The sequence below is a fragment of the Tursiops truncatus genome, chromosome 6 (genome assembly GCF_011762595.2).
Source record: "Tursiops truncatus isolate mTurTru1 chromosome 6, mTurTru1.mat.Y, whole genome shotgun sequence".
NCBI lineage: Eukaryota > Metazoa > Chordata > Mammalia > Artiodactyla > Delphinidae > Tursiops > Tursiops truncatus.
The window spans coordinates 108,308,386-108,335,015 of NC_047039.1; the positions used below are offsets into that span (position 1 = coordinate 108,308,386).

Here is a 26,630-nt window from a genome sequence, read left to right on the forward strand (position 1 = left end):
CCTCTCCTGGACCGTGGTGGTGAGATGGGAAGTGGGTCAGAAATGGCACGGACTCGGCAGCTGTGCCCAGCTGGTCCCAGCCTCACCGCACAGCCGCGGTGAGACGCCCCGGCTTCCCCTCCTGGTGTCTGGGCATGTGGTGATGGTGTTCGGCCATGGCCTCCACGTGGCGGTGTGTGTGATGGTGTCCAGGGCTTGTCTAGCCCCTGCCCTTAGGTCACTGGCGACATGAGTGAGTTCCCATCTGGGAAAGATGGTCTGATCTCCTGGGGAAGATTGCTGCTTGCAGGAAGAAAAGTTTGTCTTGTTTGTTTTTATCTCCCCTCCCCCAGAATTTCAGTCTGCCTTTGCCAGATGACGTAGCCTGTGAACAGACCATTTTTAAGGACAGGATTCTCTCAATTCACTGCCTTAAAACACTGTTTACATTAGCATTTTCATGTGTTACCGCGTGTGATACGTATTTGATCAGGTAGGATTGATAGGGCGACAGCAGCGGCACCTCCTTGTTCTCCAGTGCACCCCGACCCTTTGCAGAGTCGGACACAGGAGGTGCTCCTGGAGATGTACGTGGGCACTGTTCATTGGGGAAGTAGAGGCTTTTTTCCCCAGAAGCCTGGCTTCTGAAGGACTTTCCCAGAGAGATGGGTAGATGCAGGTGAAGGACATCACGGGGTGTGTGAGCTTCACGCTCTTTGACTGCACGTCTCCAGCTGAAGACACGCAGGTGCAGAGGCTGACCACCCTCCTGTGCTGCCCAGGGAGAAGAAGCTGCTGGTGAGCTCGGAGGACTATGGCCGCGACCTGACGGGCGTCCAGAACCTGAGGAAGAAGCACAAACGTTTGGAGGCAGAACTGGCTGCCCACGAGCCGGCGATTCAGGTGAGGCGGGCCTCTCCCGGCCGAGCGGGCAGCGGGACTTGAATGGGCCCAGGTGCGCTCGTCTCACTGAGGTCTCTACAGTGGTTATAGCCCCTCATCCCACAGTGGAGTGGAGAAGGCCTGAGTCTAATGTCGAGGCCCTTTCCTGGAAGCATCTGTTGACCCAGTCGTTCTTGCCTGTCAGGGTGTCCTGGACACCGGAAAGAAGCTGTCGGATGATAACACCATCGGGAAGGAGGAGATAGAGCAGCGCCTGGCGCAGTTCGTCGAGCACTGGAAGGAGCTGAAGCGGCTGGCGGCCGCCCGGTGAGCGTGGCGGAGGGCGGTGCCAGGGCCCTCCTGCGCCCCCGGGGCCCTCCTCTTGGCTGTGCCAGCACCGCGGTTGGCTTGCTCTGACAGGCCCAGGCCGAGCTGGTCCCGTTATGTGAATCCGGACCGAGCATATGGTTCCAGGATCTCGTGTTGGACCAGCAGTCGCTGCTCTGTGTTAGGGCTCGAGTGAACCGTTTACGTCCCACGCTCGTCCTTCGTGTTTGTAAGCGTCCAGGTTAGAGGAGATTATGGCTGATTTCATACTGTCCCCTGTGATTAGGGGCCAGCGGCTAGAAGAGTCCTTGGAGTATCAGCAGTTTGTAGCCAACGTGGAGGAGGAGGAAGCCTGGATCAATGAGAAGATGACCCTGGTGGCCAGTGAGGATTATGGAGACACTCTTGCTGCCATCCAGGTCAGAGAAACTGGAGGTGCTGCCTGCTGCTTCCCCCCCCCCCGCCCCCGCCCCCGCGCAGCTGCCTGCCCCACCCTTTTCCTGCCAGCTTGCTCGGTGGCCGTGCTCTTCCCAGGAGAGCACTCAGAGCCGGCAGCCGGCGTCTCGTTGGCGGGTCTCGGTCCTCAAGATCCCATGCAAGAGACGCTGCCCCTCTGTAGACAAAATTGGGGTGACTTTGTCAGCCCCAGTTCATGGAGTCCTGCTGTCAGCCCAGCAGTATGGTTGGTATCGTTAACCACAGGTTACTAGAACCCTGTAGTTTCCTGTGGCTGCCTTAGCGAAGTACCACAAACTGAGTGGCTTTGAAACAACAGAAACTTGTTCTGTCCTGGTTGGCGAGGCAGAGGCCTGGGATCAGGGTGTCGACGGGGCCTTGCTCTCGCCGAGGCTTCTAGGAGAGGACCCTTCTTGCCTCTCCCAGCTTCTGGTAGCTGGGCTTGTGGCAGCGTGACTCGAACCTCTGCTGTGCTTTCTCATGGCTGTCTTCCCTCTGTGTCTTTGTGTCCCCGTGGCATTCTGTCTGCCTGTGTCTGTGTCCAGATTTCCCTCTTCTTATATATGTAGGACACCAGTCATACTGGATTAGGACCCGCCCTGATGACCTGTCTTAACTTGATTGCACCTGCAGAGGACTCGTTTCCACATTCTTAGGTGCTACGGTCTGGACCCATATCTCTGGGAGGATGCAGTTCAACCCGTAACATATTTCCTAAATAACATTGGTTACCTATTGTTGTGTCACAACCCTAAAAACAAGTTTATTTCCCACAGTTCTGTGCATTGATGGGCATTGCCTCTGCTGCTCTCACTGGGACCCCCTAACACAGCTGCACTGAGGCAGAAGGCCTCTGGGCTGAGAGGTGCATGGTGATGGCACTCAGGTGGCTCCAGCTGGGACGTCTCAGTCCCCTCCACGTGGCCTCTCACCATCGGGCAGCTTAGATCAGCTTCTTCAGGCAGCGTTCAAAGAGGCAAAGGCAAGGCTGCAGGGATCCTAAGGCGTAGCCTGTGGGACAGAGCAGCCCTGGGTCTCGGGGGTGAGGCGACTCCCCTCTTCATAGGAGGAACTGCACGTTGTGGTCGGGTGTTCCTCCGTCCGTGCCACCAACTGTGGAAGCAGAGTTAGCATTCCCGAGGGTCAGGGTAGCCCCAGAGCTGCGCTCCTCCCAGTGGGAATCCTGTTCAGCTAGTTGGGGGATGCAGGTAGGAGGCAGATGCAGTCAGTGGTTTCCTGTCCTCTGCATCGCTGTGTTCCCTGGAAGCCGACACGAGGGGTGTTGTCTCCAGCACTTCAGCTGTACGGAGGAAAAGACAAGATTTGGGAGGTCCCGCAGGAGATGTGCTCCGGTTAAACCCTAGGGCGGGTGTCACTGTTCTGTTCGTGCTTATTTGAAGGCTGCTCGGTGTCCATTCTCTGGTCTCCTACAGGGAAAGGGGCCTGTGCTGGTTGACTGGCGGCAGCCTCACCCCTTCAGAAAGGCCTCTGGTTATGCTCGCGGTGTCCTCGTTTTACTGCTGTAGGATTTTCTGTTTATCCTGTACCTGTCTGTTGTCTTAGCCCCAGCTGGACTGGGGTGCGTGCGAGGGCACCTTCCAGTCCTGCTCCTCTGGCCCCGGGGCCTGGCCCACCGCACGCACGTGCCAGGCCCTCAGTGGCGAGCCTTGCTGTTTCCCCTCCAGGGCTTACTGAAGAAACATGAAGCCTTCGAGACAGACTTCACTGTCCACAAGGACCGGGTGAATGACGTCTGCACTAACGGACAAGACCTCATTAAGAAGGTGAGCCTGGCCCGCTGGTAAGACCCTCATTTCTCGCTCCGGGACACCGCGTGCTGGTACCACAACCCGCAAAGCTCCTCCCCGGGATACTCACCAGACAGAGGTCTGCGTGGAGACCGGTAGCGGCTCCATTCCTGCATTCCGTGTTTATCTGGATATTTACCCCCTTCTTGAAGGCAGTTAGTAAAGCCATTCTGCAGCAGTTGTTTTTCTCTGCTTTAATTAAGCAAAGAAGCATCCCTGCTGTGACATTGGCACTCCCGTGTGTTTGCTCTTCTAGTTTACTTCTCCAGGAATACAAGCTCTTTCTAGAGGTGGTAGAAAACACAAGTGGGCAGGTCAAAACAGTCACCCATAGGACCACCACCGGAGATGGCCCCAGTGAGACCTCCGTGCCGGACCCTCCAGACTCTCCTCATGCTGAGGCATCCACTAGGCTAAACGGCAGCTGTGCAGTGGGTGTACGTCGCTGTGTGAAACCTGGCTGCTATCCAGGATGTTTTATAAATGTGTCTGTCAGAATCACAAGGTTCATTTCATTCAAACAGCTTTCTAGGGAGAAAGCAAAAAATAAGGGGTCTTGGTGCTTTCTCAGCAGCAGTGAAGTCGAGTCACTCCCCAGCTGAAATCCAGACTAAACGCGGTGCCGCGATCTGTCACGAGGTCCACAAGACATGTAGTTGCACGAGACAAATGACTTCTATCGACTGATTTCCTGTCACAAACACATAATGAGTAAATAAAATTCCTCATCACAGAATTTGCACTGGTGATCAGGCCTTAAGACTAGAGATTTGGTCCACAGGAGGTAACTGTAGTTAAAACCTGTGTTCACTAGGGAGCTTTTCTCCTCACTCTTGTGGGCAAACAACCTAACGGAGACTAATTTCAGATACAGACCATGTCCGCGTAGATGAGGCCTGTGTACGACTCCCCACACACAAGTGCGCCCCACCTGTGAGATGACGGCTTGTGAATGTCCTTCAGCCTTGGGGCAGAGAGCCTGGTGCTCTCGTTCCAACAGCAATCTTCGTTTCCTCCCTGAGTTTCTTTCTGAATTTTATGCTGACTTATGGTTTGTGTTTTCACATACAGTTTTAACCAAGACTGCATCAGAGTGTTTGGGGCTTAATAATTTTTAATATCCACAGTGTGAAAACATTGTTCCAAGCCATTGTTTTTATTGCATACGTATAGTAGCCATTGAGTCATAATTATTTAGGCTTTTTCTAAGTTTTTGCTGTCAGAAATGACACTAATGAATATATCATCGTGACTTAACATTTTATCACATTCCTCATTATTACTTATAGGAGTAGAATTGCCAGTGTTCATCTCTTTAAGGCTCTTAGAAAAGCCTTCCCCCATTCTCCTGGCGGTGGGCAGGGGAGCACGGCCTGTCACAGAGGTTACAAGCCTGCCTGCGCCCTGCAGGGAGGGTGCAGATCAGGTAACCGCAGCAGGGGCCAAGCTGACAGGGTGTGCCTTCTCCACGGCCTAGAACAATCACCATGAGGAGAACATCTCTTCAAAGATGAAGGGCCTGAATGGGAAAGTATCAGACTTGGAGAAAGCTGCCGCCCAGAGGAAGGCAAAGCTCGACGAGAACTCGGCCTTCCTTCAGTTCAACTGGAAGGCTGACGTGGTGGAGTCCTGGATTGGTAAGCATGGCCTCGGCGCTGCCCAAACCTCTTACCCTCCCGGGCCGGGAAGATTGTTCAGAACCACAGCCTGTTTGCTTCCTACGCAGCTGGTTTTCTTCTGCAGAGAAGAAACCGCTGGAATGTGAGCGTATCAGAGACCCCTGCCACCGGGTAGACCACTGGTGGCAGCGGGAGACAGGGTCCTGAGGCAGAGAGCCGAGCCTCAGCAGTGCCCCTGGGCCGGCACGAGGGTTAACGAAACAAAGGTCCTGTAACGCTGAAAGAAGCAGTGGGCACCACAACACAAATAAGGGCCCCACGAGCCGGACCAGCCTGCACCAGCACCGTCCCCGAGCTACACGGGTCCAGGGTGTGATCCAGCCCCCAGGCGAGGAGGAACTGCACCGATTTCAGGACCCACATGACCTTGGTAGTTGCTGTCGCATCAGTAGCGACTGAACAGCATCTAGGACAGGCTGGAGGGACCCCTTCAGGACACAGATGTAGAAGGGGGCCCAGGTACAGGGAGGAGCCAGCTCATTTGGGTTCAGAGACTGCTGTCAGTAGTATTGGAATTCAAATGTAAGCAAAATAATAGGTGCTTCAGTTTTCTTCTTTTCTTTTAAATTTGTCACATTGAAAAGGGATGGTTGATTTCCCATGCTTGGTTTTCTAGGTGAAAAGGAGAACAGCTTGAAGACAGATGATTATGGTCGAGATCTATCTTCTGTCCAAACTCTCCTTACCAAACAGGTCAGTCGTGGCTGCTTTGTTGATTGATTGAAATGTACTCAAATAGTATTTCCTGGTGAATGAGTGATGGTTAGCATCTTTCATTGAGACATTTGACTATTTATATTAGGCCCTAGGGGCCAGCAGTGAACAAGCTTCCTGGTCCTCAGGAAGCTCTCAGATTAGGCCTCTGAGCTGCAGCCTGATGGGTGCTAACAGGGCAGAGCACAGCAGGATGTGGACTTCACTCAAGAGGTGTCTGACTCAGTTTCCAGCAGGCAGGCGTTGACGGGAAAGTCTTCCCAGAGGTGACATCCAAGCTAGATCACGGAGGGTAAACTGAAAGTGGTTGGTGAAGAGCTGGGCGGGTATTCTTGGCAGAGGTAGTGGGGAGAGCCCGGGTGCCTCAGCCCGAGGCTGAAAGCAGGGCCTGGGAGGAGCTGCCTCAGTGACCTGAGGTCTGGAGGAGATGCAGCAAAGTGGTGACCAAGGTGTGACCAAGGGTCAGGAGGAGGTGGGGACTCGAGGCTGACAGTCTGGCCTGGGCAGCTGGCTGGACAGACGCAGGTGCCGTCCGAGCTGAGGTGCCGGGAGGCATACGGTCTCATCTCAGTGCGGTCCCTGCATGTTGCCTTCTCGCTCCTCGTTCCAGGAAACCTTCGATGCTGGCCTGCAGGCCTTCCAGCAGGAGGGCATCGCCAACATCACTGCCCTCAAAGATCAGCTGCTGGCCGCCAAGCACATCCAGTCAAAGGCCATCGAGGCCCGGCACGCCGCCCTCATGAAAAGGTGGAGCCAGCTTCTGGCCAACTCAGCCACCCGGAAGAAGAAGCTGCTGGAGGCGCAGAGTCATTTCCGCAAGGTGAGCTTGGCCCCGGCCTAGCTCAACCAGCTCAACGCACAGGGAAAGCAAACCCCTCTCCCGGGACAGAGGTTCTGCACGGGGCTGTGGAGTCGGCGTAAACCAAGGGAAGGGGACCCTTGCCTTCAGGAGGCTGCTGCTCGGAAGCTTCCGGGAAGACTGAGCTTGCACGCCCCAGGGAAAGGGGAGAAAGAGGGAGGACTTTTCAGCAGTGGGAGGAGGGCGGCAGAGAGCTGAGCCGAGCCAAGCCGAGCAAGCCCGACACCCTGGGGACGACCCCCGCCTTCCTGGTGCCCACACCACCGCCCCCCCACCCGCCCACCAAGGATGGTCCACACAGCCCCTGCAGCTGTGCTGACTCAGTCTCCTCTGCTTTCAGGTGGAGGACCTCTTCCTGACCTTTGCCAAAAAGGCTTCCGCCTTCAACAGCTGGTTTGAAAACGCAGAGGAGGACTTAACAGACCCGGTGCGCTGCAACTCCCTGGAAGAGATCAAGGCCTTGCGTGAGGCCCATGACGCCTTCCGCTCCTCGCTCAGCTCGGCCCAGGCCGACTTCAACCAGCTGGCCGAGCTGGACCGCCAGATCAAGAGCTTCCGCGTGGCCTCCAACCCGTACACCTGGTTCACCATGGAGGCCCTGGAGGAGACCTGGAGGAACCTGCAGAAGATCATCAAGGTGCCCTTCTCCACTGGGCCGGGTGTGGCGCTGGGCAGGGAAGCCCTTCCTGGCTGAAGCGTGAGGAGATGGGGGAGGAAGCGCAGTTTCATTCATCACAAGTCACCCTGTGTGGGTCCCGCTGGCCCGCATGGCTGTGATCGGCCCTCCCACCCACCCCCCAGCGTCTTGTGAGGTCTCTGGGGAAGCGGGCTGGCGAATGCCTCCCAGACGCCTTCCGTGCTGTCTGTGGGTTGAGATGAACAGCTCGTCCTCCCTGACCCCCCGAGTAGCTTCAGAAAACTACGCCCTGTTCCTCTCAAATGTTGAGACGAGCCGGTCAGTGGCTGAGCCTCGAGCCTGTCCATGAAGCGGGGCGGGGATGACACGCCTCTTCCTCCCTCGGTCCTTAGGAAAGGGAGCTGGAGCTGCAGAAGGAGCAGCGCCGGCAGGAGGAGAACGACAAGCTGCGCCAGGAGTTCGCCCAGCACGCCAACGCCTTCCACCAGTGGATCCAGGAGACCAGGTGCGGCCCCGGGAGTGCTCGGTCCTGGGGGCTGAATGCCCAGGCCTCGGGCTCCAGAGTGTGGAAAGAAGGGTTAGGAGCGCAGTCTGGTCTGGCTGGAGCCAGAGGGGTGGGCAGAGTTGGGAGGGTTCTCGAAGGAACGTCTCCAGAGGTGGAGTCGCTGGATGTCCTGGATTGGGTGGGACTGAGCGTCGCCCGTGGTTGCACAGCGACGGTGACAGGGGTACAGGGTTGAGCGCAGCGTGGGTACTGATGACCTTGGTTTTGTTTTTGTTTTCTTTCTTGTGTCTGCCTCTGTCCCCCACCTCGCGATGCTGCTGTCCGGACACCACCTTGTCTTGTGGCTGCTTGGATCCCATCTCCACAGAACGTATCTCCTCGATGGGTTAATATTGACTTCTTATTTCTCCGGGCTTGTGGTGTGATGGTGTCTAGTGTGCTTGTCCCTCTGCCCTTTGTCCCCTCGTGGCCTGGCTTGCAGAGGATCCCAGAATGGACCTTCCTGCCTGGGGCAGGCTGCACGTCCCCTGCCCTACCCTCGCCCCCTTCCCTGGCACCCATGGCCCACTGTCCCTGACGGCCTGCAGTGTGGGGAGGGGAGCCGCTCCCACCTTCCTGTTCAGATTCCAAGGGTTCTCTAAGATGGGGCCCGAAAGCCAGAGCTGGAGTCCAGAGCCTCTGAGAATCCCCATTATTCAGCCATTGGGATTATACTGGACTTCTTTTCTGCCTTGTTCCCCCACGTGTCCGTTGGGATCATGTCATGGGCGTGAAATAGGATGACATTGTTGAGGGGCTCCAGCTGGTGCACTAAGTCCCCGTCTGTGCACTGACCCCTCCTCCCCCAGTGCCCCCACGGAGGGCTGAGGCTGTCTTTTGCCCCAAGAGGAAGCCCAGCTGCTCAGGGTTTCTGGGTGATGGAGAGACACAGGACTTGGGAGGAGCCCCGAGAGGAGCAGGGCTGTCCTGCCTGGTGCCAGTGGGGCCTCCCCAGGAGGCCTTGGCCTCTGCCCAGATCGGGCACCCTTGCATTCTCTCCCGGGACCATGGTGGCTTAGACTAGCGCTCCCGAGGCCCTGCAGGCAGACACATCAGGCGTTAAAAGGAGGCAGTGGGAGGAGTGTCACCCTCGCTCATGCGAGCACGTGCTGAAGGCAGAGTGGGGCAGGATCCTGGGATCACAGGTTCGGCTCGAGCTCATAAGCTGCCCTGGGGTCCGTTCTCCTCCCCAGTGCCCGTGGCCGTGTCTGCTGGCATTGGACTTGTCTCCACGAGGTGCCATGCTCCCCTTACCATGTGGCTCCTCCCAGCCCTGTCCCGTCTTGCCCGGTCCCCACGCGAGCCGCCCAAGGCTGCCTGCCCTCCCAGGCCGGCTGTCGGCTTGGCCTGTACCACGTCCCTGCCTGGGCGCCAGGTGGCCCTGCCTGTGCACTGACCAGCTTGGGCCTTGTGGTGTGTGTCTGTCTCGGTGTGCTCTTGCCTCCCCTTCCGCTGGTGTATTCATTTGGTTTCTTTTCTTTGAATAGCATAGCGTATCGTCGGGTCATTCGTGTCTATCAGTATGAAGTTGGGGATGATCTGTCTGGAAGGTTTTTCTCCTCTTTCTCTTCTTACCTCGCTGTGGTTTTACCAGTGCACTCTTGACTTCCCCAGGCGGCTCTGCTTTCTGACTAACCCACCGCCAGTGGCCGCATGGGAAGGAGGGGTCTGCCCTCCTCCCACTGCACCAGCACCCGGCCTCCTGCCCCCAGGTCCTGGGGGTGTGCTTTTCCTGGGGGGACATGGCGTGACTGTGAGTCTGACCTGCTGGGGTAGGAGGAAGCCTGGTGCCTTGCCTTGCTAGAGCACTTTGAACCTAGGGACATTTCACAGCTAATGCTGGCTTCGCTGGGTGTTGAAAGGGTAGGTTGGGGCAAAGGTGGGTACAGGGGAGGCCGGGCTAAAACCCCACCCAGGACACACACACAGTGTGACTCATCCCTGCACGTAACCTCATTTGTCTTCGTTCACTGGTAGCCTCTGTGACCTCACACTGTTGTTGGGAAGATAGAGGCTCCCCAGAGGCCCCCTGCTCCTCAGAACTTAGCCCCGGAAGGAGCCTCTGGCGTTGTGTCTGTAGATGATAGAACCTGAATCTGGGGCTTAGTCGTAGCCACCTCTCCTTTGGGCAGGACCAAACCCAAATCTGGTCATAATCTTCACACCCCAGTTCCCATGTCAAGGGGTCATCTGACTGCCTCTCCTCCCACTGCTGTCACTTATCCTAGTGTGTGGCTCCCCTCAGGAGCCTGCAGGAGACTCCAGGACTTCTTGGGGTGGCTTGCCAGCCTCCCCTAACCTTCAGGTCTCCTGTCTGAAGGGTTGCACAGGCATCCTTCTACCCCTGGTTGCAGAGGAAGCATGCTGCCAGGCCTGCAGCCCCTCTCTGTTCCTGTGGAACTTAAAATCAGTTCCTGAGGTACCCTTTAAGGGCCTAGCTTGGATCAGGTACCACGCTACAGCCTGGGTGGGCTTAAGGAGCCAGCCACATGAGAAGGGGTCCCAGCTGGGGAGCGGGGAGCAGGCTGGATGGGGGCTCAGCCCTGGCTTATCTGTTGGCCTTACCAGGTGGCACACCACATCAGGCAGCAGCTTCCCAGTATACTGGAGAAGTATTACCTGCCCTCCCTGGCTCCCAGAGCTGCTGAAGAAAAGATAGACAGTAGCAGATAGGTTTCATATCCTAATAAGAGGAATTTGAGACTGCAGGCACTTTTATCTGAGGGAAGTTAATTTCGAGCTGGCAATCGGGCCTCCTGCCTCACTGTGCTTCTGTGTTTAGGTCCTGCATGGTGGAAGAATCCGGGACCCTCGAATCCCAGCTTGAAGCTACCAAAGTAAGTGCCCTTAGTGTTTCTGGCCCACCTAAAACCCTTCATCCCACCACTGCCAGCAGGCCTACTTGGCTTCAGGTTGGGTACAAGGTGGGCTGGTCAGGTACCCCCTTTCCCCAAAGCAGCCCAGGACCTCCCTCATTTTAAAGAGTTTTTTGTCTTTGACAGTTGCTACCAGGAGCCCTACTGGGAGAGAAGGAGGCTCCTTTGGTCCTCAGTACTTATACTGTTTCCCTGGCAGGTCAACCCACTGATGTGTGACTGTCACATTGACGCCTCTTCCTCTGTTGAGGCTGCTGGATTTCTTCAACCTCACCCCATCCCCACTTTCCCCTTGCAGGCAGCCCTGCAGGTCTCAGGCTGGGGGTGCAGAGACCGAGGAGGGCTGTTTAAGCAGGCTCTCGGGCCTGGTAACCGAGGCAAGAGCCCCTGTCCCACACATCTTTGCTCCCTCACCCCTGCAGCGCAAGCACCAGGAGATTCGAGCCATGAGAAGTCAGCTCAAGAAGATTGAGGACCTGGGGGCGGCCATGGAGGAAGCCCTGATCCTGGACAACAAGTACACAGAGCACAGCACCGTGGGCCTGGCCCAGCAGTGGGACCAGCTCGACCAGCTGGGCATGCGCATGCAGCACAACCTGGAGCAGCAGATCCAGGCCAGGTACCTGCAGCTTCCCCGGGTGGGCACAGCAGCAGCAGGGGCCGTGGGAAGCAGGGTCGCCCCCACGTCCAGCAGTCAGTTTAGCTGTATGGGGTGGAGTATCCGGTCCCTAATTCTGTTCTTTCTTCCAGGAACACGACCGGGGTGACCGAGGAGGCCCTCAAAGAATTCAGCATGATGTTTAAGTGAGTATATGCGCTGCGCCCTTCCTGGCGGGGGAGGTGGGCTCAGCAGCAGGGCCTCTGTGCTGAGCCCTCGGCCTTGTGCCACAGACACTTTGACAAGGACAAGTCTGGCCGGCTGAACCACCAGGAGTTCAAGTCCTGCCTGCGCTCCCTGGGCTATGACCTGCCCATGGTGGAGGAAGGGGAGCCCGACCCCGAGTTCGAGGCCATCCTGGACACTGTGGATCCAAACAGGTGAGCATCAGGGAACGTGGTAGAAGCAGCTCTGCACGTGGCTCCTACCGCACCCTCCCTGCTCACTGCACCTTGGCCCCCCAGGGACGGCCACGTCTCCCTGCAAGAGTACATGGCCTTCATGATCAGCCGTGAGACCGAGAACGTCAAGTCCAGTGAGGAGATCGAGAGCGCCTTCCGGGCCCTGAGCTCCGAAGGGAAGCCTTACGTGACCAAGGAGGAGCTGTACCAGGTCTGGGGCTCTGCTTCCCTAGCTTGGGGTGGGGGTGAGGGGTTCCTTTGAAAAGTGAAGCCCAGGCAAGGTTGCCCCCTTGGTTAGGGGCAGAGCCGAGTCTAGAGTAACGCACCCCGGTTTTGAGCGTTAGCTGCTGGGTGCAGTCATTTTTATCCCTAGTTTCAAATGAAACTCAGTCCAGGCTAAAGGCCGTAGCAGCAGAGGTCCTGAAGCTTGGGCATTAACGTTCTTGAAGTCGGCCTCGTCCCCCGGCCTCAGTGGGCATGGCTGGTGGGGGCTTGGCTGACAGGTGCCACCTTGCCCTCCAGAACCTGACTCGGGAACAAGCCGACTACTGCGTCTCCCACATGAAGCCCTACGTGGACGGCAAGGGCCGCGAACTCCCCACTGCTTTTGACTACGTTGAATTTACCCGCTCGCTCTTCGTGAATTGATCCTCTGCTCCTAGGTTAGCCTGGCCCACACCGCTTGCCCTGCCATCGCCTTGCTGCATGTCAACTCATCTCTGTGCTCTTAAGAAAAATCCTCCAGACAGTGCTGCTTTCCATTGTAACCTTAACCTGCTTAGCTTGGGGTGAGACTTAGTAGAAAATGGTGCTTCAGTGAACTGCTCCTGGTCCAGTCGCCAGTGCCATGTTGCTGTGGGGACCCCTTCCTGTCGTGAAGCCAGCTGCCCCATTCCGACTGCAGAAATATCTAAGCAGCTGGCTAGTTCCTCTTTTGTTCTCCCTCCCAGTTTTCTGTTTCCATGTGAAAGACAAATAAATGACTCCCCCCAAAGCTTGTCGTGTCTTCATTCAGCTTCCATCAGAAACGTACAGCACAGATGTAGCCTCACCCCACCTGCCTCTGTACTTGGGACTCCCCCCACCTCAGGTGGCCACCTCTGCTGCCAGTTGGTCCAAGTCCTCTGTTTCCCGGGGTCCTTGTTCAGTGAACTCGCTGCTTAGCTGCCACACCTTTACCACGCCCTTGGCATCGCCAGCAGCCAGGAGCTGAGTCTGCTGACAATTGAATTCAAGACAGTAGACTGGGCTTTCATCCTGGGTTTGCTTGATCGAAACTGTGGGTTTCTGGGAGCTTTTCTGGAGATCAAACAGCTGCACATCACCTTAAAGGGGAGATTCATGGGGTAAGAGAGGCCCAGAGCAGCAGCCTCTTCACAGTTTCCTGTGCACAAGATCAGGCTGTTACTCAGTTCAGCTCTCCACCCCACACAATGAAAGTCATCCTCACCCCACGTAGAGTCTCCCCAACCCAGAATTCCAGGTACAGGCTGGGCTTATGCCAGCTTCAACGCATCCAAGCCTCGTGTCCATTTCCTACCTTCTCCAGAAGCAGCCGCAAACACCAAAGGGCGCACTGGGGACCAGCGCACAGCGAACAAGTACTTGTGGGACAGTTGCAGGGAGGTCAGGGGCTGGGCCTGCAGCATGGAGTACAGGTGGACGTGGCCGTCGGTCCCAGCGCTCAGGAAGAGATTCCTAGACAGGATGCAGGGCAGACAGCCAGGCAGGGGATGAGCGCTGGGGATTCAGGTGTGGCTGGGGGCTTCCTGCCCGACTCCTCATGGGCTGTCAGGCTCATGAGAGGCCTCCCTAGGCCCCCAAACCTGGGGTCCTCCTCGAAAGTAAGGGGCCGATTACCTGGCGCCAACCCCAGGAGCTCCGGATACTGGGGCTCAAATGGGGAAGACCTAGGCCCAGGGCAGACCGCAGGTCCTTTAAGCAGTGCTATGTGTGGCCTGGTGGGACTCCCTCACCCTCCCTGTGCCAGAGGCCCTGTGGCTGACGGAGGAGGCTCCGGCCCTCCCTACCTGTGGAAAGGGGAGCAGCTCACAGAGTAAACAGGGCCACCGTGGGGAGAGAAGGTGAACTGTGCCGGGGCCCGCAGCGGCACAGAGCTGGGCATCCGCGTGAGGGCGGGCTCCTCCGCTGCCAGGGAGCACTTGAGCGGGAAGCCGCCTTCCGTGCCCAGCACGAAAAGGCTTGGGTCAAAGCTGGAGAAAGCCACTGCTGTGGCACCCACCTCGGTCTCCCCCCGGGGAGGCTGTGGAGAAAAGAACAGCAGGGCAGAGCAGAGGGAATCCGCTCACGGTGTCCCCAAGGAGCCCAGGCACGTGCGTGGACGCTGTGGCCCTCAGTGGCTCCCGCCTGCCTGCCCCCAGGCTCACTGGCTCAGGGGTCCCACAGCCTGGGGCTGCCTCGGGGGCCCATTTCCAGGGCAGCAGCCTCGCCCCTTCGTACCTTCTTCAGCTTGGTGCTCCTGGGGAGCTGCTGCACGGCCAGGGCAAAGCCCGCGCTGAGCTGCAGCCGGCCAGCCCCGACCGCCAGCCAGAGCAGCACCTTCCCATCAGTGGCCACGCTCAGCACCTGGAAGCGGTGGCCATGCTGGGGCCCCGGGAGCCAAACCACCTGGACAACAGTGTGCGGGGCCAAGCTGAGAAGGGACGCCTGCTCCATCTCCCAGCAAGACCAGGTGTCCCTCCCCTCCCCCCTCCCCTTCTCTTCCAGGGAGACTTATGCGGGGAGGCCTGGGAGCCGCCTCACCCACCAGAGGGTTCCACGGTCCCCCCAGTCCCAGCAGAAAAGCAGGACAGTGGGGACTGTGGCGCTGATAGAAGGGGCGGGTGTGACTCATGGCCTGGGAGCTCTGAGAATGCCAGAAGCAGCTGTTCACTGCCAGCTCCCTGGTGACCTTCTTCCTTGGCTGTGGCGAGCAGGCGCCCCCTCTCCTGCCCCGCGTCGTGGAGCAGGCCCGCGACAGCAAGGCGCAGCCCGGGAGGACGTGCTTCCCCACCCGCCAAGCATGCCGCTGCTCTGACCTGGTACACGGGGTCCGTGTGCGCGTCGTCCGTCAGGCCCGTGCGCCAGAGGAGTGGGTCCTCCGGATGGCTCACGTCCCACACCAGCACCTCGCCATTGTACAGCCCCCCTGCGGGACCAAGAGGGCCTGGTCAGGAGCCGACCCACGCAGCAGCCCAGCTTCCTGGACAAGCCCCCACCCTTCCCACCCACTCAGCCAGGACGTGGGGCCACTTTCTCGAAAACAGTCCTGAGGAAGAAACGTCCTGGTCCCCGGGCCTCACACTCCAGCCTGCTGTACCCCTCCCCAGGAAGCTTCTCCCACTGCCAGGCTACCATCCCCCACCCAGCACCCTCCATTCCCTCCAGCTTCACCTGCCCCCTTTCCCCAACGTGCACAGCTCATCACCTCTGTCAACTCCCCAAGGGTGCCTGCTTCATCCTGCCTCTTGTCCCGACCAGGCCACACCTCTGCACGGCCCACACCCCCTCAAGACTCAGCTAAGGACCTGCCGCCTCCTCCAAGCTCTGCACCCAGCACGGGCACCCCCAGCATCCTCACCTGAGCCCAGGGGTCAGGGCCACCTGTGGTCTCTGCTTCCCCCACAGACCTGCCCTGGCCGTGACCAGGGGCTGAGGGCCCAAGGGAGGGCTTTGGCCACCCTCTGCAGGGTGGGAAGCAGAGGCAACTTAGGCTGGTCGTCTCACCTGCAACGTGGGATGGCTGCGTGGGGTGGAAGGCCAGGCACATGACGGCGCTGGGCACCTCCACCACCGCCGACGGCTGCTGCGGGTTCAGGCCTCGCCGGTCCAGATTCCAGGTGCACACAAAGGACTTCAGCGTGCTCCAGTCCCCGTCATCCAGCCTGCACAGACGTGCCTGAGCTAGCTCTGCCCCTCGGCCTGGGCTTCATCCCAACCCACCCTGCCCCCACTGTGCTCCTATCACCTGACACACCTTCACCCCCTACTCCCCCAAACAGGTGAGCCTCTATAGCCCCATCACACACAGACACTGTGCTCGGTATCAAAGCGGCAGAGGCTCCTCTGAGGCACCCCGAGGGCATGAGTTTCTCTGGAAAAGGGTCTCCAGCTGGGCGAACCTGGGCGTATCAGGAGACAGCTCTCGGAGCAGGTGAGGCAGGCCTGGGGCCCACTGCCCAGTGCTGGCAGGTGGGCACTGGGAGTCCCTTCCCTGCTCTTTTCCTGCCAACCTGATGCCCAGGCAGCCTTGAGAAGGAAGACTCCCAGAAAGGCCAAGCTCTGGGCCAACCCCTTACTGCACAGACGGGGAGACAGAGGCTCAGACGAGGGTCTGAGGGCCTTCTATTGCCCCACACCCAGCCCTGCTGCCACTCACCGGCCATAGGCACAGGCCACCACAGAGCCAGTGGTGTTCCAGGAGACACCAGTCACATGCAGACCCTGTCCTTGGGCTGGGGGGTAGCCCAGGGTGTGGAGGCAGGTCACCTGCAAGAGACAAACCACCCCCAACCCTGAGCCCCAAAGCCGCCCAGCAGTGTAACAAAAAGCACACACAGCCTTGGGCCTCCCAATCCCTATAAGTGATTCAAGGCCACCGTCCAGCCCTAGGGGAAAGTGTGGAGCCTTCATCCCAACATCTCCCCTAACAGGATGCTTCCAGAAACCCAGAAGGAAGGGCCTTGGGAACTGAGACAGACTCCAGGCTCCAGATCAGAGCTGGACCCTGTACTCACATCTGTTTCAAAAGCTTTGGCTTCTGAAGCTGGACGGTGGTGATGGTTGCACGACAATGTGAATATACTCAATGCCACAGGATTGTACAGTTAAAAATGGTTAAAATGGTAAATTTTATGTTATGTGTATTTAAACACACACACACATTTTTTTTTAAACTCTGGCACCTTGTTTCTCAGCCCATAGGTGGCCAGCAGCAGCTAACGAGAAGGCCGGCGATGCCGGCCACGGCGAGGGATTTTGCACCACAGACACACTTTCCAGGAAGTATTTGCACCATAGACCAAAACTCCTGTGAATAGTTTCACACTTCTTGACCTCATAACCCCATATAAAGAAACCATCCAATGGAAAGAATCCAAAATCTGTAAGAAGCTGCACTGTGCACTGCTAGTGAGAATGCAGAACAGTGCAGCCGCTGAGGAGTCTAGCAACTCCTCAGATGTTAGAGTTACCACATGGACCAGCAATTCCACTCCTAAGTATATACACAAGAGAACTGGAAACACACGCTTGTACACAGATGCTCACAGCATGATCCGTAATAGCGGAGTGTGGTATATCCCTACCACAGAGTGTGATTCAGCCATAAGAGGAATGATGCACTGATAGACGCTGCAACACAAGGACCCTCGATAACACTCTGCTAAGCAGAAGCAGCCAATCACAAAGACCACTTGTTATATGATTCCATTTATATGAAATGTCCAGAAGAGACAAAGCTACAGAGACAGAAAGTGGAGCAGTTGCCAGGAGGTGCGGGGGAAATGGGGAGTGACTGCTAATGGATATGGAGTTTCTGTTTTGGGGAGGTGATGAAAATGTTCTAAAACTGACTGTGGCAATGGTTACATACCTCTGGAAATATACTAAAATTCAATGAACTGTACACTTCAAATGGAGAATGATATGGGATGTAAATTATATCTCAATAAATCTGTTATTTTAAAACAAAGCCATACAGTGGGGCCAGGAAGTAGACGGGGCATGAGAAAACCTTTGGGGATTTGGGATTCCATTTTTTTTTTTTTTTTTTGACATTCCATTTCTTGATCTCAGTCCTGGTTCTACAAATGTTTTCACTATGTGAAAAGTATGGACTTGAACACTTGTAATTTGTGCATGTGTTTATGCATGTTTTATAAATTTAATAAAAGTTTATATTAAAAATAAACTATATACATAATGTATCATAACACCATTTATAATTGCAATGATCAGTACAGTTTAAAATCCAAAGATGAGAATGCAGAGGGATGGAAAGATGGGCCGTCCTCAGGACTTCCCTGGTGGCGCAGTAGTTAAGAATCCGCCTGCCAATGCAGGGGACATGGGTTCGATCCCTGGTCCAGGAGGATCCCACATGCCACGAAGCAAATAAGCCCGTGCACCACAACTACTGAGCCTGCACGCCACAACTACTGAAGCCCGCGTACCACAACTACTGAGCCCACACGCCACAACTACTGAGCCCACACGCCACAACTACTGAAGTCCCTGCACTCTAGGGCCCGCATGCCGCAACTACTGAGCCCGAGTGCCGCAGCTACTAAAGCTCGCGCGCCTAGAGCCCGTTTTCCACAACAAGAGAAGCCACCGCAATGAGAAGCCCGCGCACTGCAACAAAGAGTAGCCCCCACTCGCCGCAACTAGAGAAAGCCCGCAGGCAGCAATGAAGACCCGACGCAGCCAAAAATAAATAAAAATTAAAAAAAAAAAAAGATAGATGGGCTGTTCTATACCTTCACTGATGGGTGTGTGTTTGCCAAGATTCAACACAGCACACAGGATGAGTTTACCTGTATGGAAAATATACCTCAGCAAACCTGACTCCAGAAAAAAAAGTTTATGGTGAAACATCATGTAGCAGTTAAAAAGGAAACAAGTCTATAATGGAAAAGAATCTGAAAAAGAATATATATATAACTGAATCACTTTGCTGTACACCTGAAGCTAACACAACATTGTAAATTAACTATACTTCAATTTAAAAAATGGTAATAGGGAATTCCCTGGAGGTCCAGTGCTTAGGACTCCACGTTTCCACTGCTGGGGGCCGGGATTCGATCCCTGGTCAGGGAACTAAGATCACGCAAGCCTCCCAGCACGGCCAAAAATAAATAAATAAATAAAATAAAAAATGGTAATAAAAAATAAATAAATAGGGGCTTCCCTGGTGGTCCAGTGGCTAAGACCCCACACTCCCAATGCAGGGGGCCCAGGTTCAATCCCTGGTCAGGGAACTAGATCCCACGTGCCTCAACTAAGAGTTCACATGCCACAACTAAAGATCCTGCACATGGCAACAAAGATCCCGCGTGCCACAACTAAAAGCCGGTGCAGCCAAATAAATAAATATTAAAAATAAATAAATGGATAGAGAAATAGAGAGATAGAGAGATACACAGACGGATGACATCTGTAGCAACGTGACAACACAGAACGGGCTTTGCTTCTGAAGAGAGAAGACCCCAAGATTGGTCACAGTGCCTCACAGCAGTCAGCCACACCCACATGGAAACAAGAGGCAGGACACGACACAGCAAAGAGGTCAAAGGTTTCAGGGGGTGCCCTGGGTCACCTCTTCCTCATCTCTAATTCTGAAGTGTTCAGCCATGTTGTCACTGATTTTAGAATTGTGAAGTTACAGTCCTTCATTAAGAGTGGCATCTCAGGGCTTCGCTGGTGGCGCAGTGGTTAAGAATCCGCCTGCCAATGCAGGGGACACGGGTTCAAGCCCTGGCCTGGGAAGATCCCACATGGCTGGGGAGCAACTAAGCCTGTGCGCCACAACTACTGAGCCTGAGCTCTAGAGCCCACGAGCCACAACTACTGAAGCCCACGCACCTAGAGCCCGTGCTCCACAACAAGAGAAGCCACTGCAATGAGAAGCCCACGCACCACAACGAAGAGTAGCCTCCGTTCACCGCAACTAGAGAAAGCCCACACGCAGCAACAGAGACCCAACGCAGCCAAAAATGATAAATAAATAAAAGAAAAGAAAAGAAAAAAAGAGTGGCATCTCAGGCTTTCCGGGGCTACTAGAGCCAAGGATGGCAGTGAAATGTCAAGGCCAACACCTAGACAGCTGGAGTAGAGACAGAACAACCAGACATGTGAGCCAAAATAGTAATTCCACCAGGAAGAACTAATCAAAATACTGATGCAAAAGAAAAACAAAGTGAGAGAGAGATTCACTTCAGTTCTGTCATATAACAGCAAAATCTGAAAGCACTACTCCTCTGCCCAACATTCAGAAAGGCAAGAAACTTCAGGGCCATGAGGGGACCACACGCCACATGGCCACCCAGAGGGTGCTGCCCAACCCCCTGCCCATTCACGTGTTTCCGGAGGACACGTGTCTAGAAGTGAAGCTGCTGCTGGGATGTCCAACAACAGGGGACTCAAGAAAGGCTGGTGTGTCTGTGCAGTGGGATGTGATGCAGGTTATAGAGGGACTGGGGCCCCTCTACAGGAACTGACGTGGAAAGCTCTGGTGAGTGAGAAAGGTCACAAAATGTACAGTGCTTTCCATTTTTGTTTAAAATGCTCTTAATGACAACCGTAGTAGCACTAATGCTATGTGTCAGTGTAGCATGGGAAAGGCCTCTGAACCAGGGCTCCCACTCACTGTCTACGTATTACATGTTCTGTACTTCTGCGATGACTCAACTTATTATAATGAACATGTATTGCTTTTGTAATCAGAAAAGAATAGTTTTTAAAGGGGGAGAAAGTAATACACAGGTGGACCAAACTAACTGCACAGAAGGGTGGAAAAGCCTCAACAATTAAGAACAAAAGCTTAACCTCTCTGAATGCAACTGTAAAAGGGGGCAGGCTGAGCTGAGCTTTTAACATTCATTACCTTCTCCTTGTGCTCTGCTTAAGAAGAATCAATGACTCCACACTTGGGTTTGGACTTGGCAACTGTTTTTCAGAGGGATTTTGAGGATTTCTCTCAAATGAACCGACTTTCCCATACCTATCAACGATTTGATGGGAACAGGGCAACTATGTATCTGGAAATAGATAGAAGGAAGATACAAGAAGAGGAGGGGAGGAGAGGAGGGCTTATGACCTCTGAATACAGAATTATCTCCATTTCTAAAGGAAGAAAACATTGTATAAGCAAAGTTTTTACTGCTTGCTCCGCAGCCTGTCCACAGGCAACACCAGGGTGGAGCAAAAGCCACCAAGGGGCCCTCCTTCATTCAGAGGTTACCTGATCTCAAAGCAGAGGCTGTGTACCCAACTGGACATCTGAGCTGACAGGGTGACAGCTCTGAGCTGTGCCTCGAGACCAGAAAGACTTGGCGATGCTGAAGTCACTAGAGCATGGCAGTGAGACCAGACAGACCAGGACTCAAACTCCAGCTCAGCCACTTACAGCTGTATGACTGTGGACAAGTCCCTTAGCCCCTCTGACTCTCATCTATAAAATGGAGATCATGGGAATTCCCTGGCAGTCCAGTGGTTAGGATTCTGCCAGGGGCCCGGGTCTGATCCCTGGTCGGGGAACTAAGATCCCACAAACTGTTCGGCGTGGCCAAGAAAAAATAAAAAATAAATATAAATTGGAGATCAGGATAGCACTACCTCATACAGTTGTCCTGAGGGATAGATGAGTTGGCACAGAGAGTGCCTGGGGAAACACAGCTGAGTGGTTAAGAAAATAAGATCCAGAGTCAGACTGTCCAGGTTCAAATCCTGCCTCTACCGCTTACCAGCGGTGAAATGGAGATAACAAGGGCACCTACTTCAAGGGCAGCAGGGACGGCCCAGTGACTTCTTCTTAACTTAGTACCTGGCAAAAAGTATGAGCTCCGTGAATGCTGTTATTACTATTGGTGGTGTTACTATTATTTGCATGGCACAAAAGAAGGACTTAAAAATGGGGTAGAGCCTCAACCTGAGACATCCCAGGCCCACACCAGCCCATCCCTACCGTCTGCTGCTGCTCGGACCAGTTCACCTCGAAGCCGTCAAACGCGTGGCTCTGCCAATTCTTGTTCAGCTCTCGGGTAACCATGGCCTCCACTCTCCGGAGAAAGGCCACAAGCCGGGGGCCATCATACTGGGGCACAGACTGCAGGCTGGCCGGCTCAGGGGCCTCGGTCTGCACCTCAGCATCTGCATGCTTCCGGGTCTGGGCGGACGCTTCAGCAGTGGCAATGCTGGCCGTCTGGCAACTTTTCTGGAGAAGGAGATCGAAACACAGTCACCAGCCAGATGTACTCCCAGCATCACCTGCGCAGGGCACTCACCCTCCCCCAAGAATAAATAACAATGGACCGCAGTTCATTCTGTCTGTCCCCTTCCTCTAGTAAATAGTCCATCTTTCTTTGTGGCATGGGTGAAGACAACCCACTGAGAGGGATACCTGACCTCCAGCTAGCCAATCAGAGCACTCGGTCCCTCCCCCAGCCACAGTGAGTGGTTTAGGGTGACCCAGTGAGGGCCTGACCCAGGACTTTCGGTGACACTATTTGGAGGGGACATGGGAGGGCCCTTTTTGAAAATATGGACATCAAGAAGAATCAGGTCATCTTAGGGCCAGCAGTGGCTGTCTTAGCCAGCGCTGAAGAACCTCAGACCTGGTCACCAACAGAACACTCCTCTTCTCCCCCAACTTGGCAGCCAGCCGTCTCCAGTAGGGTACCTTCCAAGGTGCCACCGTGATCAAAGGACACATGTGTGTCCGTGATGAGCTAGTTGGGAGAAGACAGACTACTCCCCAGCTGCCACTCCTCTCCACCCTGCCACCTGTCTCCAATTCCTTGTCCCCTGTTTATCTGGGCAGAAGGACAGACATCAGATCAGGGAAGGAGATGCAGCCTCCCTTTCTTGAGGACATGACCAATCTTCACCAAGTGAGGGCCCCTATACCACTGAGATTACTCTCATCTACAAGAGACTCTCCTCATGTGGCCACTTACCAGGCACCTGCACCTACAGGACAGTGACGAGGCCTGGACCCCTGTGCTCTCTGCTCAGACTTGGGCACCAGGCCAGTGTTAGTAAGCCTGAAGGAAGGGGGCTGGCCACACACAGGCACAGCTCTTGTTAGAACGTGGAGAACTCAGCACTTGTCACCATGCTCCTCTTCACGTTCAACTTAATTCTCTCTTTGCTTGTCCATCTCCCATTAAACTCTGAGCTCCTCCAGCATAAGAACTTCCCTGGTGGAGCAGTGGTTAAGAACCCACCTGCCAATGCAGGGGACACGGGTTCAAGTCCTGGTCTGGGAAGATCCCACATGCCACGGAGCAACTAAGCCCATGAGCCACAACTACTGAGCCTGTGCTCCAGAGCCCACGAGCCACAACTACTGAGTCCACGTGCCACAACTACTGAAGCCCACGTGCCTAGAGCCCATGCTCCGCAACAAGAGAAGCCACCACAAAAAAAAGAAAGAAGAAGAGAAGCCACCACAATGAGAAACCCGCACACCACAATGAAGAGTAGCCCCGGGCTCCCCTGGTGGCATAGTGGTTGAGAATCCGCCTGCCAATGCAGGGGACACGGGTTCGAGCCCTGGTCCGGGAAGATCCCACATGCCACAGAGGAACTAAGCCCTTGTGCCACAACTACTGAGCACGCCTGGGGCAACTACTTAAGTCCATGTGCCTAGAACCCGTGCTCCGCAACAAGAGAAGCCACCACAAACAGAAGCCCGCGCACCACAACAAAGAGTAGCCCCCCCGCTCACAACTAGAGAAAGCCTGCGTGCAGCAACGAAGACCCAGCACAGCCAAAAATTAATTAATTTAAAAAAGAAAAAAAAGAAAGAACCCTGTCTATCTTTACATCCCCAGCACTTTGCATGGTATTTGACAGGTAGTACAAGTTCATTCATAATATACACACACACATTTTATTTCTCTATTTAACATCTACTTGCCAGGTGCTGTCAGGCTATTATGGATATAGCAGAAAACAAACGTGCAAGATTCCTGTGCCCGAGGAGCTTACGTAGGGGTTGGGGACAGGCAAATAAACACACAAGAAAAACATGATGGAACACAAGTGGCGCTAGATGGATGCAGAGGTGTGGGAGAGAAGGGAACAGCTGGGGACGCAAGTGGGATGGGATGGTGAGGGAGCCTCTGGGGAGATGGCATTTGAGCTAAGGTGTGAAGGACAAGTGGAAAGCTGCAGGAAAAAGGGTCCCAGGAAAGGGTTGGGGGGAGAACAGAACAAAACCTTACGAAGAAAAGGCCCCATGCTTAGAGGCTGGACGGCAGGCAGCGTACCTGGGAGCAGAGGGTGAGGAAGGGCAGCCCAAGGGCAAAGTCCAGGCAACAGAAAGTCTGTGAGCCAGGACAAAGGGCTAGGGATTCCTTCGCAGTATAAGCCACAGGACCATGATGAGAACCAGTGGATGGGGTGTCCCTGAACTGAAAGTGAGGGCAAATTCCAGTAGAAGAGAACACAGAAGGCTTTCTGTTAGACCCCCTTTAGACAGATGCCTCTCAGACATCCCCATGGAGGCGTCGAGGATTTCTGAGACCGGTCACAAGGCATGAGGCTCCAGAAAGCATCCAACCACAGATGTGACTTGAAGCCACAAGACGAGGAGTCCACTGAGGGAGAGTGAACACTGATCAATCAATGGATGGGCACAGGAATCAGAAAGTAAACACACCAATGGGATTTCCCTGGTGGCACAGTGGTTAAGACTCCGAGCTCCCAATGCAGGGGGCCCAGGTTCGATCCCTGGTCAGGGAAGTAGATCCCACATGCATGTTGCAACCAAGAGTTTGCATGCCACAACTAAGGAGTCCACGTACTGCAATTAAGGAGCCAGCATAACCAAATAAATAAATAAATATTTTTTTAAAAAAAAGAAAGTAAACATGCCGAGACAAAATGTTAAAAGACTGTGGGTGAATCTCAAACTTCCTGGAAGCCTCAAAGATTGTAACAGTACCAGTTGTTAAGTGCTAATTGAGGCACTGTCCCCATAGCTTTACCTGTATCATCTTTTTTTTTTTTTTTTTGGCTGTGTTGGGTCTTCCTTGCTGCCCGTGGGCTTCCTCTAGTTGTGGCGAGCAGGGGCTACTCTTCGTTGTGGTGTGCGGGCTTCTCATTGCAGTGGCTTCTCTTGTTGCAGACCATGGGTTCTAGGAGCACAGGCTTCAGTAGTTGTGGCATGTGGGCTCAGTAGTTGTGGCTCGTGGGCTCTAGAGCACAGGCTCAGTAGTTGTGGCACACGGGCTTAGTTGCTCTGCGGCACGTGGGATCTTCCCAGACCAGGGGTCGAACCCGTTTCCCCTGCATTGGTAGGCAGATTCTTAACCACTGCGCCACCAAGGAAGCCCCTACCTGTATCATCTTACTCATGCTCACGTCCACCCTATAAAGTAAATCCTATTTTTTGCATTTCTAAGGTTGGCACTGAGACACAGAGAAGTTAAGTAACTCACCCAAGGTCACACAGCAAAGAGGCAATCACAACAGAGCTTGAATCCAGGCATTCTGACACATGACACTGAATTATCTCTCAGTCAAGGTGTTTTCTCCCAGTCTAAAATCCTGGCCACTAATCACATCAGATGAACTCAAAACAATGTTTCTAAGAGAATGTTACATGAATGTCTTAATGTAAAAATTAATGTAAGGTCACAACCACAAGCAAAAATGTCCAAAGAGACAACAAGCTCTTAACTTTTCAGGTATTGCTATTAGTGTTCCTTTGCTGTTTGCTTATTCAGGCAAATAACAGATGCCAAAACACTAAGGAAAATTTATGGAGGGAAACTTAACTAAAACTTAACTAAAAAACTTAAAACCAATGACACTGCAGCCATAATTTTTTTCTGTTAACTGGTAAGAAGCCACTATTATTCTCTCTTCACTCTGGGACACCTAAGTCAGCTCCCACGGTTCGAGATACACATAACTCACAACCGATCCTGACCCATCTAGGGATGAGGTCCGGAGGCTCCGGGGGAAGGGCTTGCCCACGGCCGCCACATACAGGGTGGTGCCTTCCATGCCAGGCAGCATGTGGCTGTCGCCAGGGCGCGGCTCCCATAATAAGCCCTCTAAGAGGTGAGAGGAAGAATTCGCGGTGAGCAGGATCCTTGCTCCCTGGGCAGGTGACCACTGTGGATGCTGGGCCTGCCGCCTGCCTTCTACACCTCAGAGGCACTGCAGGGGAAAACAGGTGGGACCCAGCCAGACTTCGATCACACTGGGCCATGTGGCCAAGAAACCGGAGAACCATTCCCAAACCAAGATCCTCAAACTGTGCAGCCTTCAGCGGAGCAGGAAGCCGGTGGGACTCAGGGAGCAGAGTCCAGGTGGCAGTCCTGCCCTCCGGTCCCAAGAGAGCCTACAGACACCCAGATGTCAGGGCTCCTGCATCTTGCCAACGAAGGAAACCGAGGCCCAGAATGGTGAGGAAATACCTTCTAGAGAATCTGCCCTCCCCACAAGGGCCAGTTTTTCCAAAAACTTCCTACCCATGATGCAGGCTGGGCCCAAACACCAGGCCTGTAGCTACCGACTGGACGAGAAGCAGAGACTAACCAGGCCAGGCCAATTGGGTTCTCTCAGGGAAATTCACACCTGAGACAAAGACTCAACAAGATAAACGGCACATGCCTAGAACTGAAACACAGTGCCAACAATCAGCCAGCGCCACAGTGCAGACAGGAGACGTGCAGATAGGCCTCACGGGGGGTGTGGCAACAGGAGAGCTGAGAGGTGGAGGGAGGGTCCCAAAGCCGCCTAGCTTCTGATTCCTGCGCCTTCCTCAGGGCCAGCTGCATCTCCATGCCAAGCCCAGGAGACACCTCTGCATGCTAAAGAAAAGCGTCCGACGGGAGCTGGTTGGCTGGTTTCTGTTACTTGCTACCAGAGCCCTAGCCCATACCCAGGAGGGCTCTGTCTCCCAGACCACCACCCCACAAAGCCCCACTTCGGAAATAAGATGCCGCTGCTGGCCTCAAGGACTGGTCGATCAATTTCAGGAACACTTCCCATTCCCATGACTGAGGAAACGGCCCTCATGGGCCAGGCGACCAGTCACTCTCCAGCAACAGGTGGCAACAGTGGCCCAGAGG

At 54.7% G+C, this 26,630-nt stretch overlaps 2 protein-coding genes across 10 annotated transcripts in view; one reads left to right on the top strand and one right to left on the bottom strand.

The window, feature by feature from the left end:
• The window catches only part of SPTAN1 (spectrin alpha, non-erythrocytic 1), a 60,718-nt gene extending 47,904 nt beyond the window's left edge, over positions 1-12,814 (top strand). For 5 of the 9 annotated variants that reach the window (XM_019949186.3, XM_019949187.3, XM_019949190.2 and 2 more), the window contains 16 exons: positions 762-882; positions 1,067-1,188; positions 1,475-1,607; positions 3,330-3,428; positions 4,930-5,089; positions 5,748-5,824; positions 6,456-6,665; positions 7,045-7,341; positions 7,734-7,846; positions 8,214-8,231; positions 10,668-10,722; positions 11,184-11,380; positions 11,512-11,565; positions 11,653-11,799; positions 11,884-12,031; positions 12,343-12,814. In XM_019949186.3, coding sequence (XP_019804745.1) covers positions 762-882; positions 1,067-1,188; positions 1,475-1,607; positions 3,330-3,428; positions 4,930-5,089; positions 5,748-5,824; positions 6,456-6,665; positions 7,045-7,341; positions 7,734-7,846; positions 8,214-8,231; positions 10,668-10,722; positions 11,184-11,380; positions 11,512-11,565; positions 11,653-11,799; positions 11,884-12,031; positions 12,343-12,468 — 2,077 coding nt within the window. In that variant the 3' untranslated portion in view covers positions 12,469-12,814. The remainder of the gene's footprint in view (positions 1-761; positions 883-1,066; positions 1,189-1,474; positions 1,608-3,329; positions 3,429-4,929; positions 5,090-5,747; positions 5,825-6,455; positions 6,666-7,044; positions 7,342-7,733; positions 7,847-8,213; positions 8,232-10,667; positions 10,723-11,183; positions 11,381-11,511; positions 11,566-11,652; positions 11,800-11,883; positions 12,032-12,342) is intronic. The other 4 variants (XM_019949188.2, XM_073806683.1, XM_073806684.1 and 1 more) reach the window with 1 other exon arrangement.
• Positions 12,812-26,630, bottom strand: part of DYNC2I2 (dynein 2 intermediate chain 2) — a 31,088-nt gene continuing 17,269 nt past the window's right edge. The window contains exons 3-10 of the mRNA XM_033859338.1: positions 21,506-21,754; positions 16,199-16,308; positions 15,547-15,704; positions 14,859-14,968; positions 14,281-14,448; positions 13,851-14,083; positions 13,361-13,518; positions 12,812-13,145 (exon numbers count right to left, since the gene is read on the bottom strand). Of these exons, the coding sequence (XP_033715229.1) occupies positions 12,907-13,145; positions 13,361-13,518; positions 13,851-14,083; positions 14,281-14,448; positions 14,859-14,968; positions 15,547-15,704; positions 16,199-16,308; positions 21,506-21,754 (1,425 nt within the window). The 3' untranslated portion in view covers positions 12,812-12,906. The remainder of the gene's footprint in view (positions 13,146-13,360; positions 13,519-13,850; positions 14,084-14,280; positions 14,449-14,858; positions 14,969-15,546; positions 15,705-16,198; positions 16,309-21,505; positions 21,755-26,630) is intronic.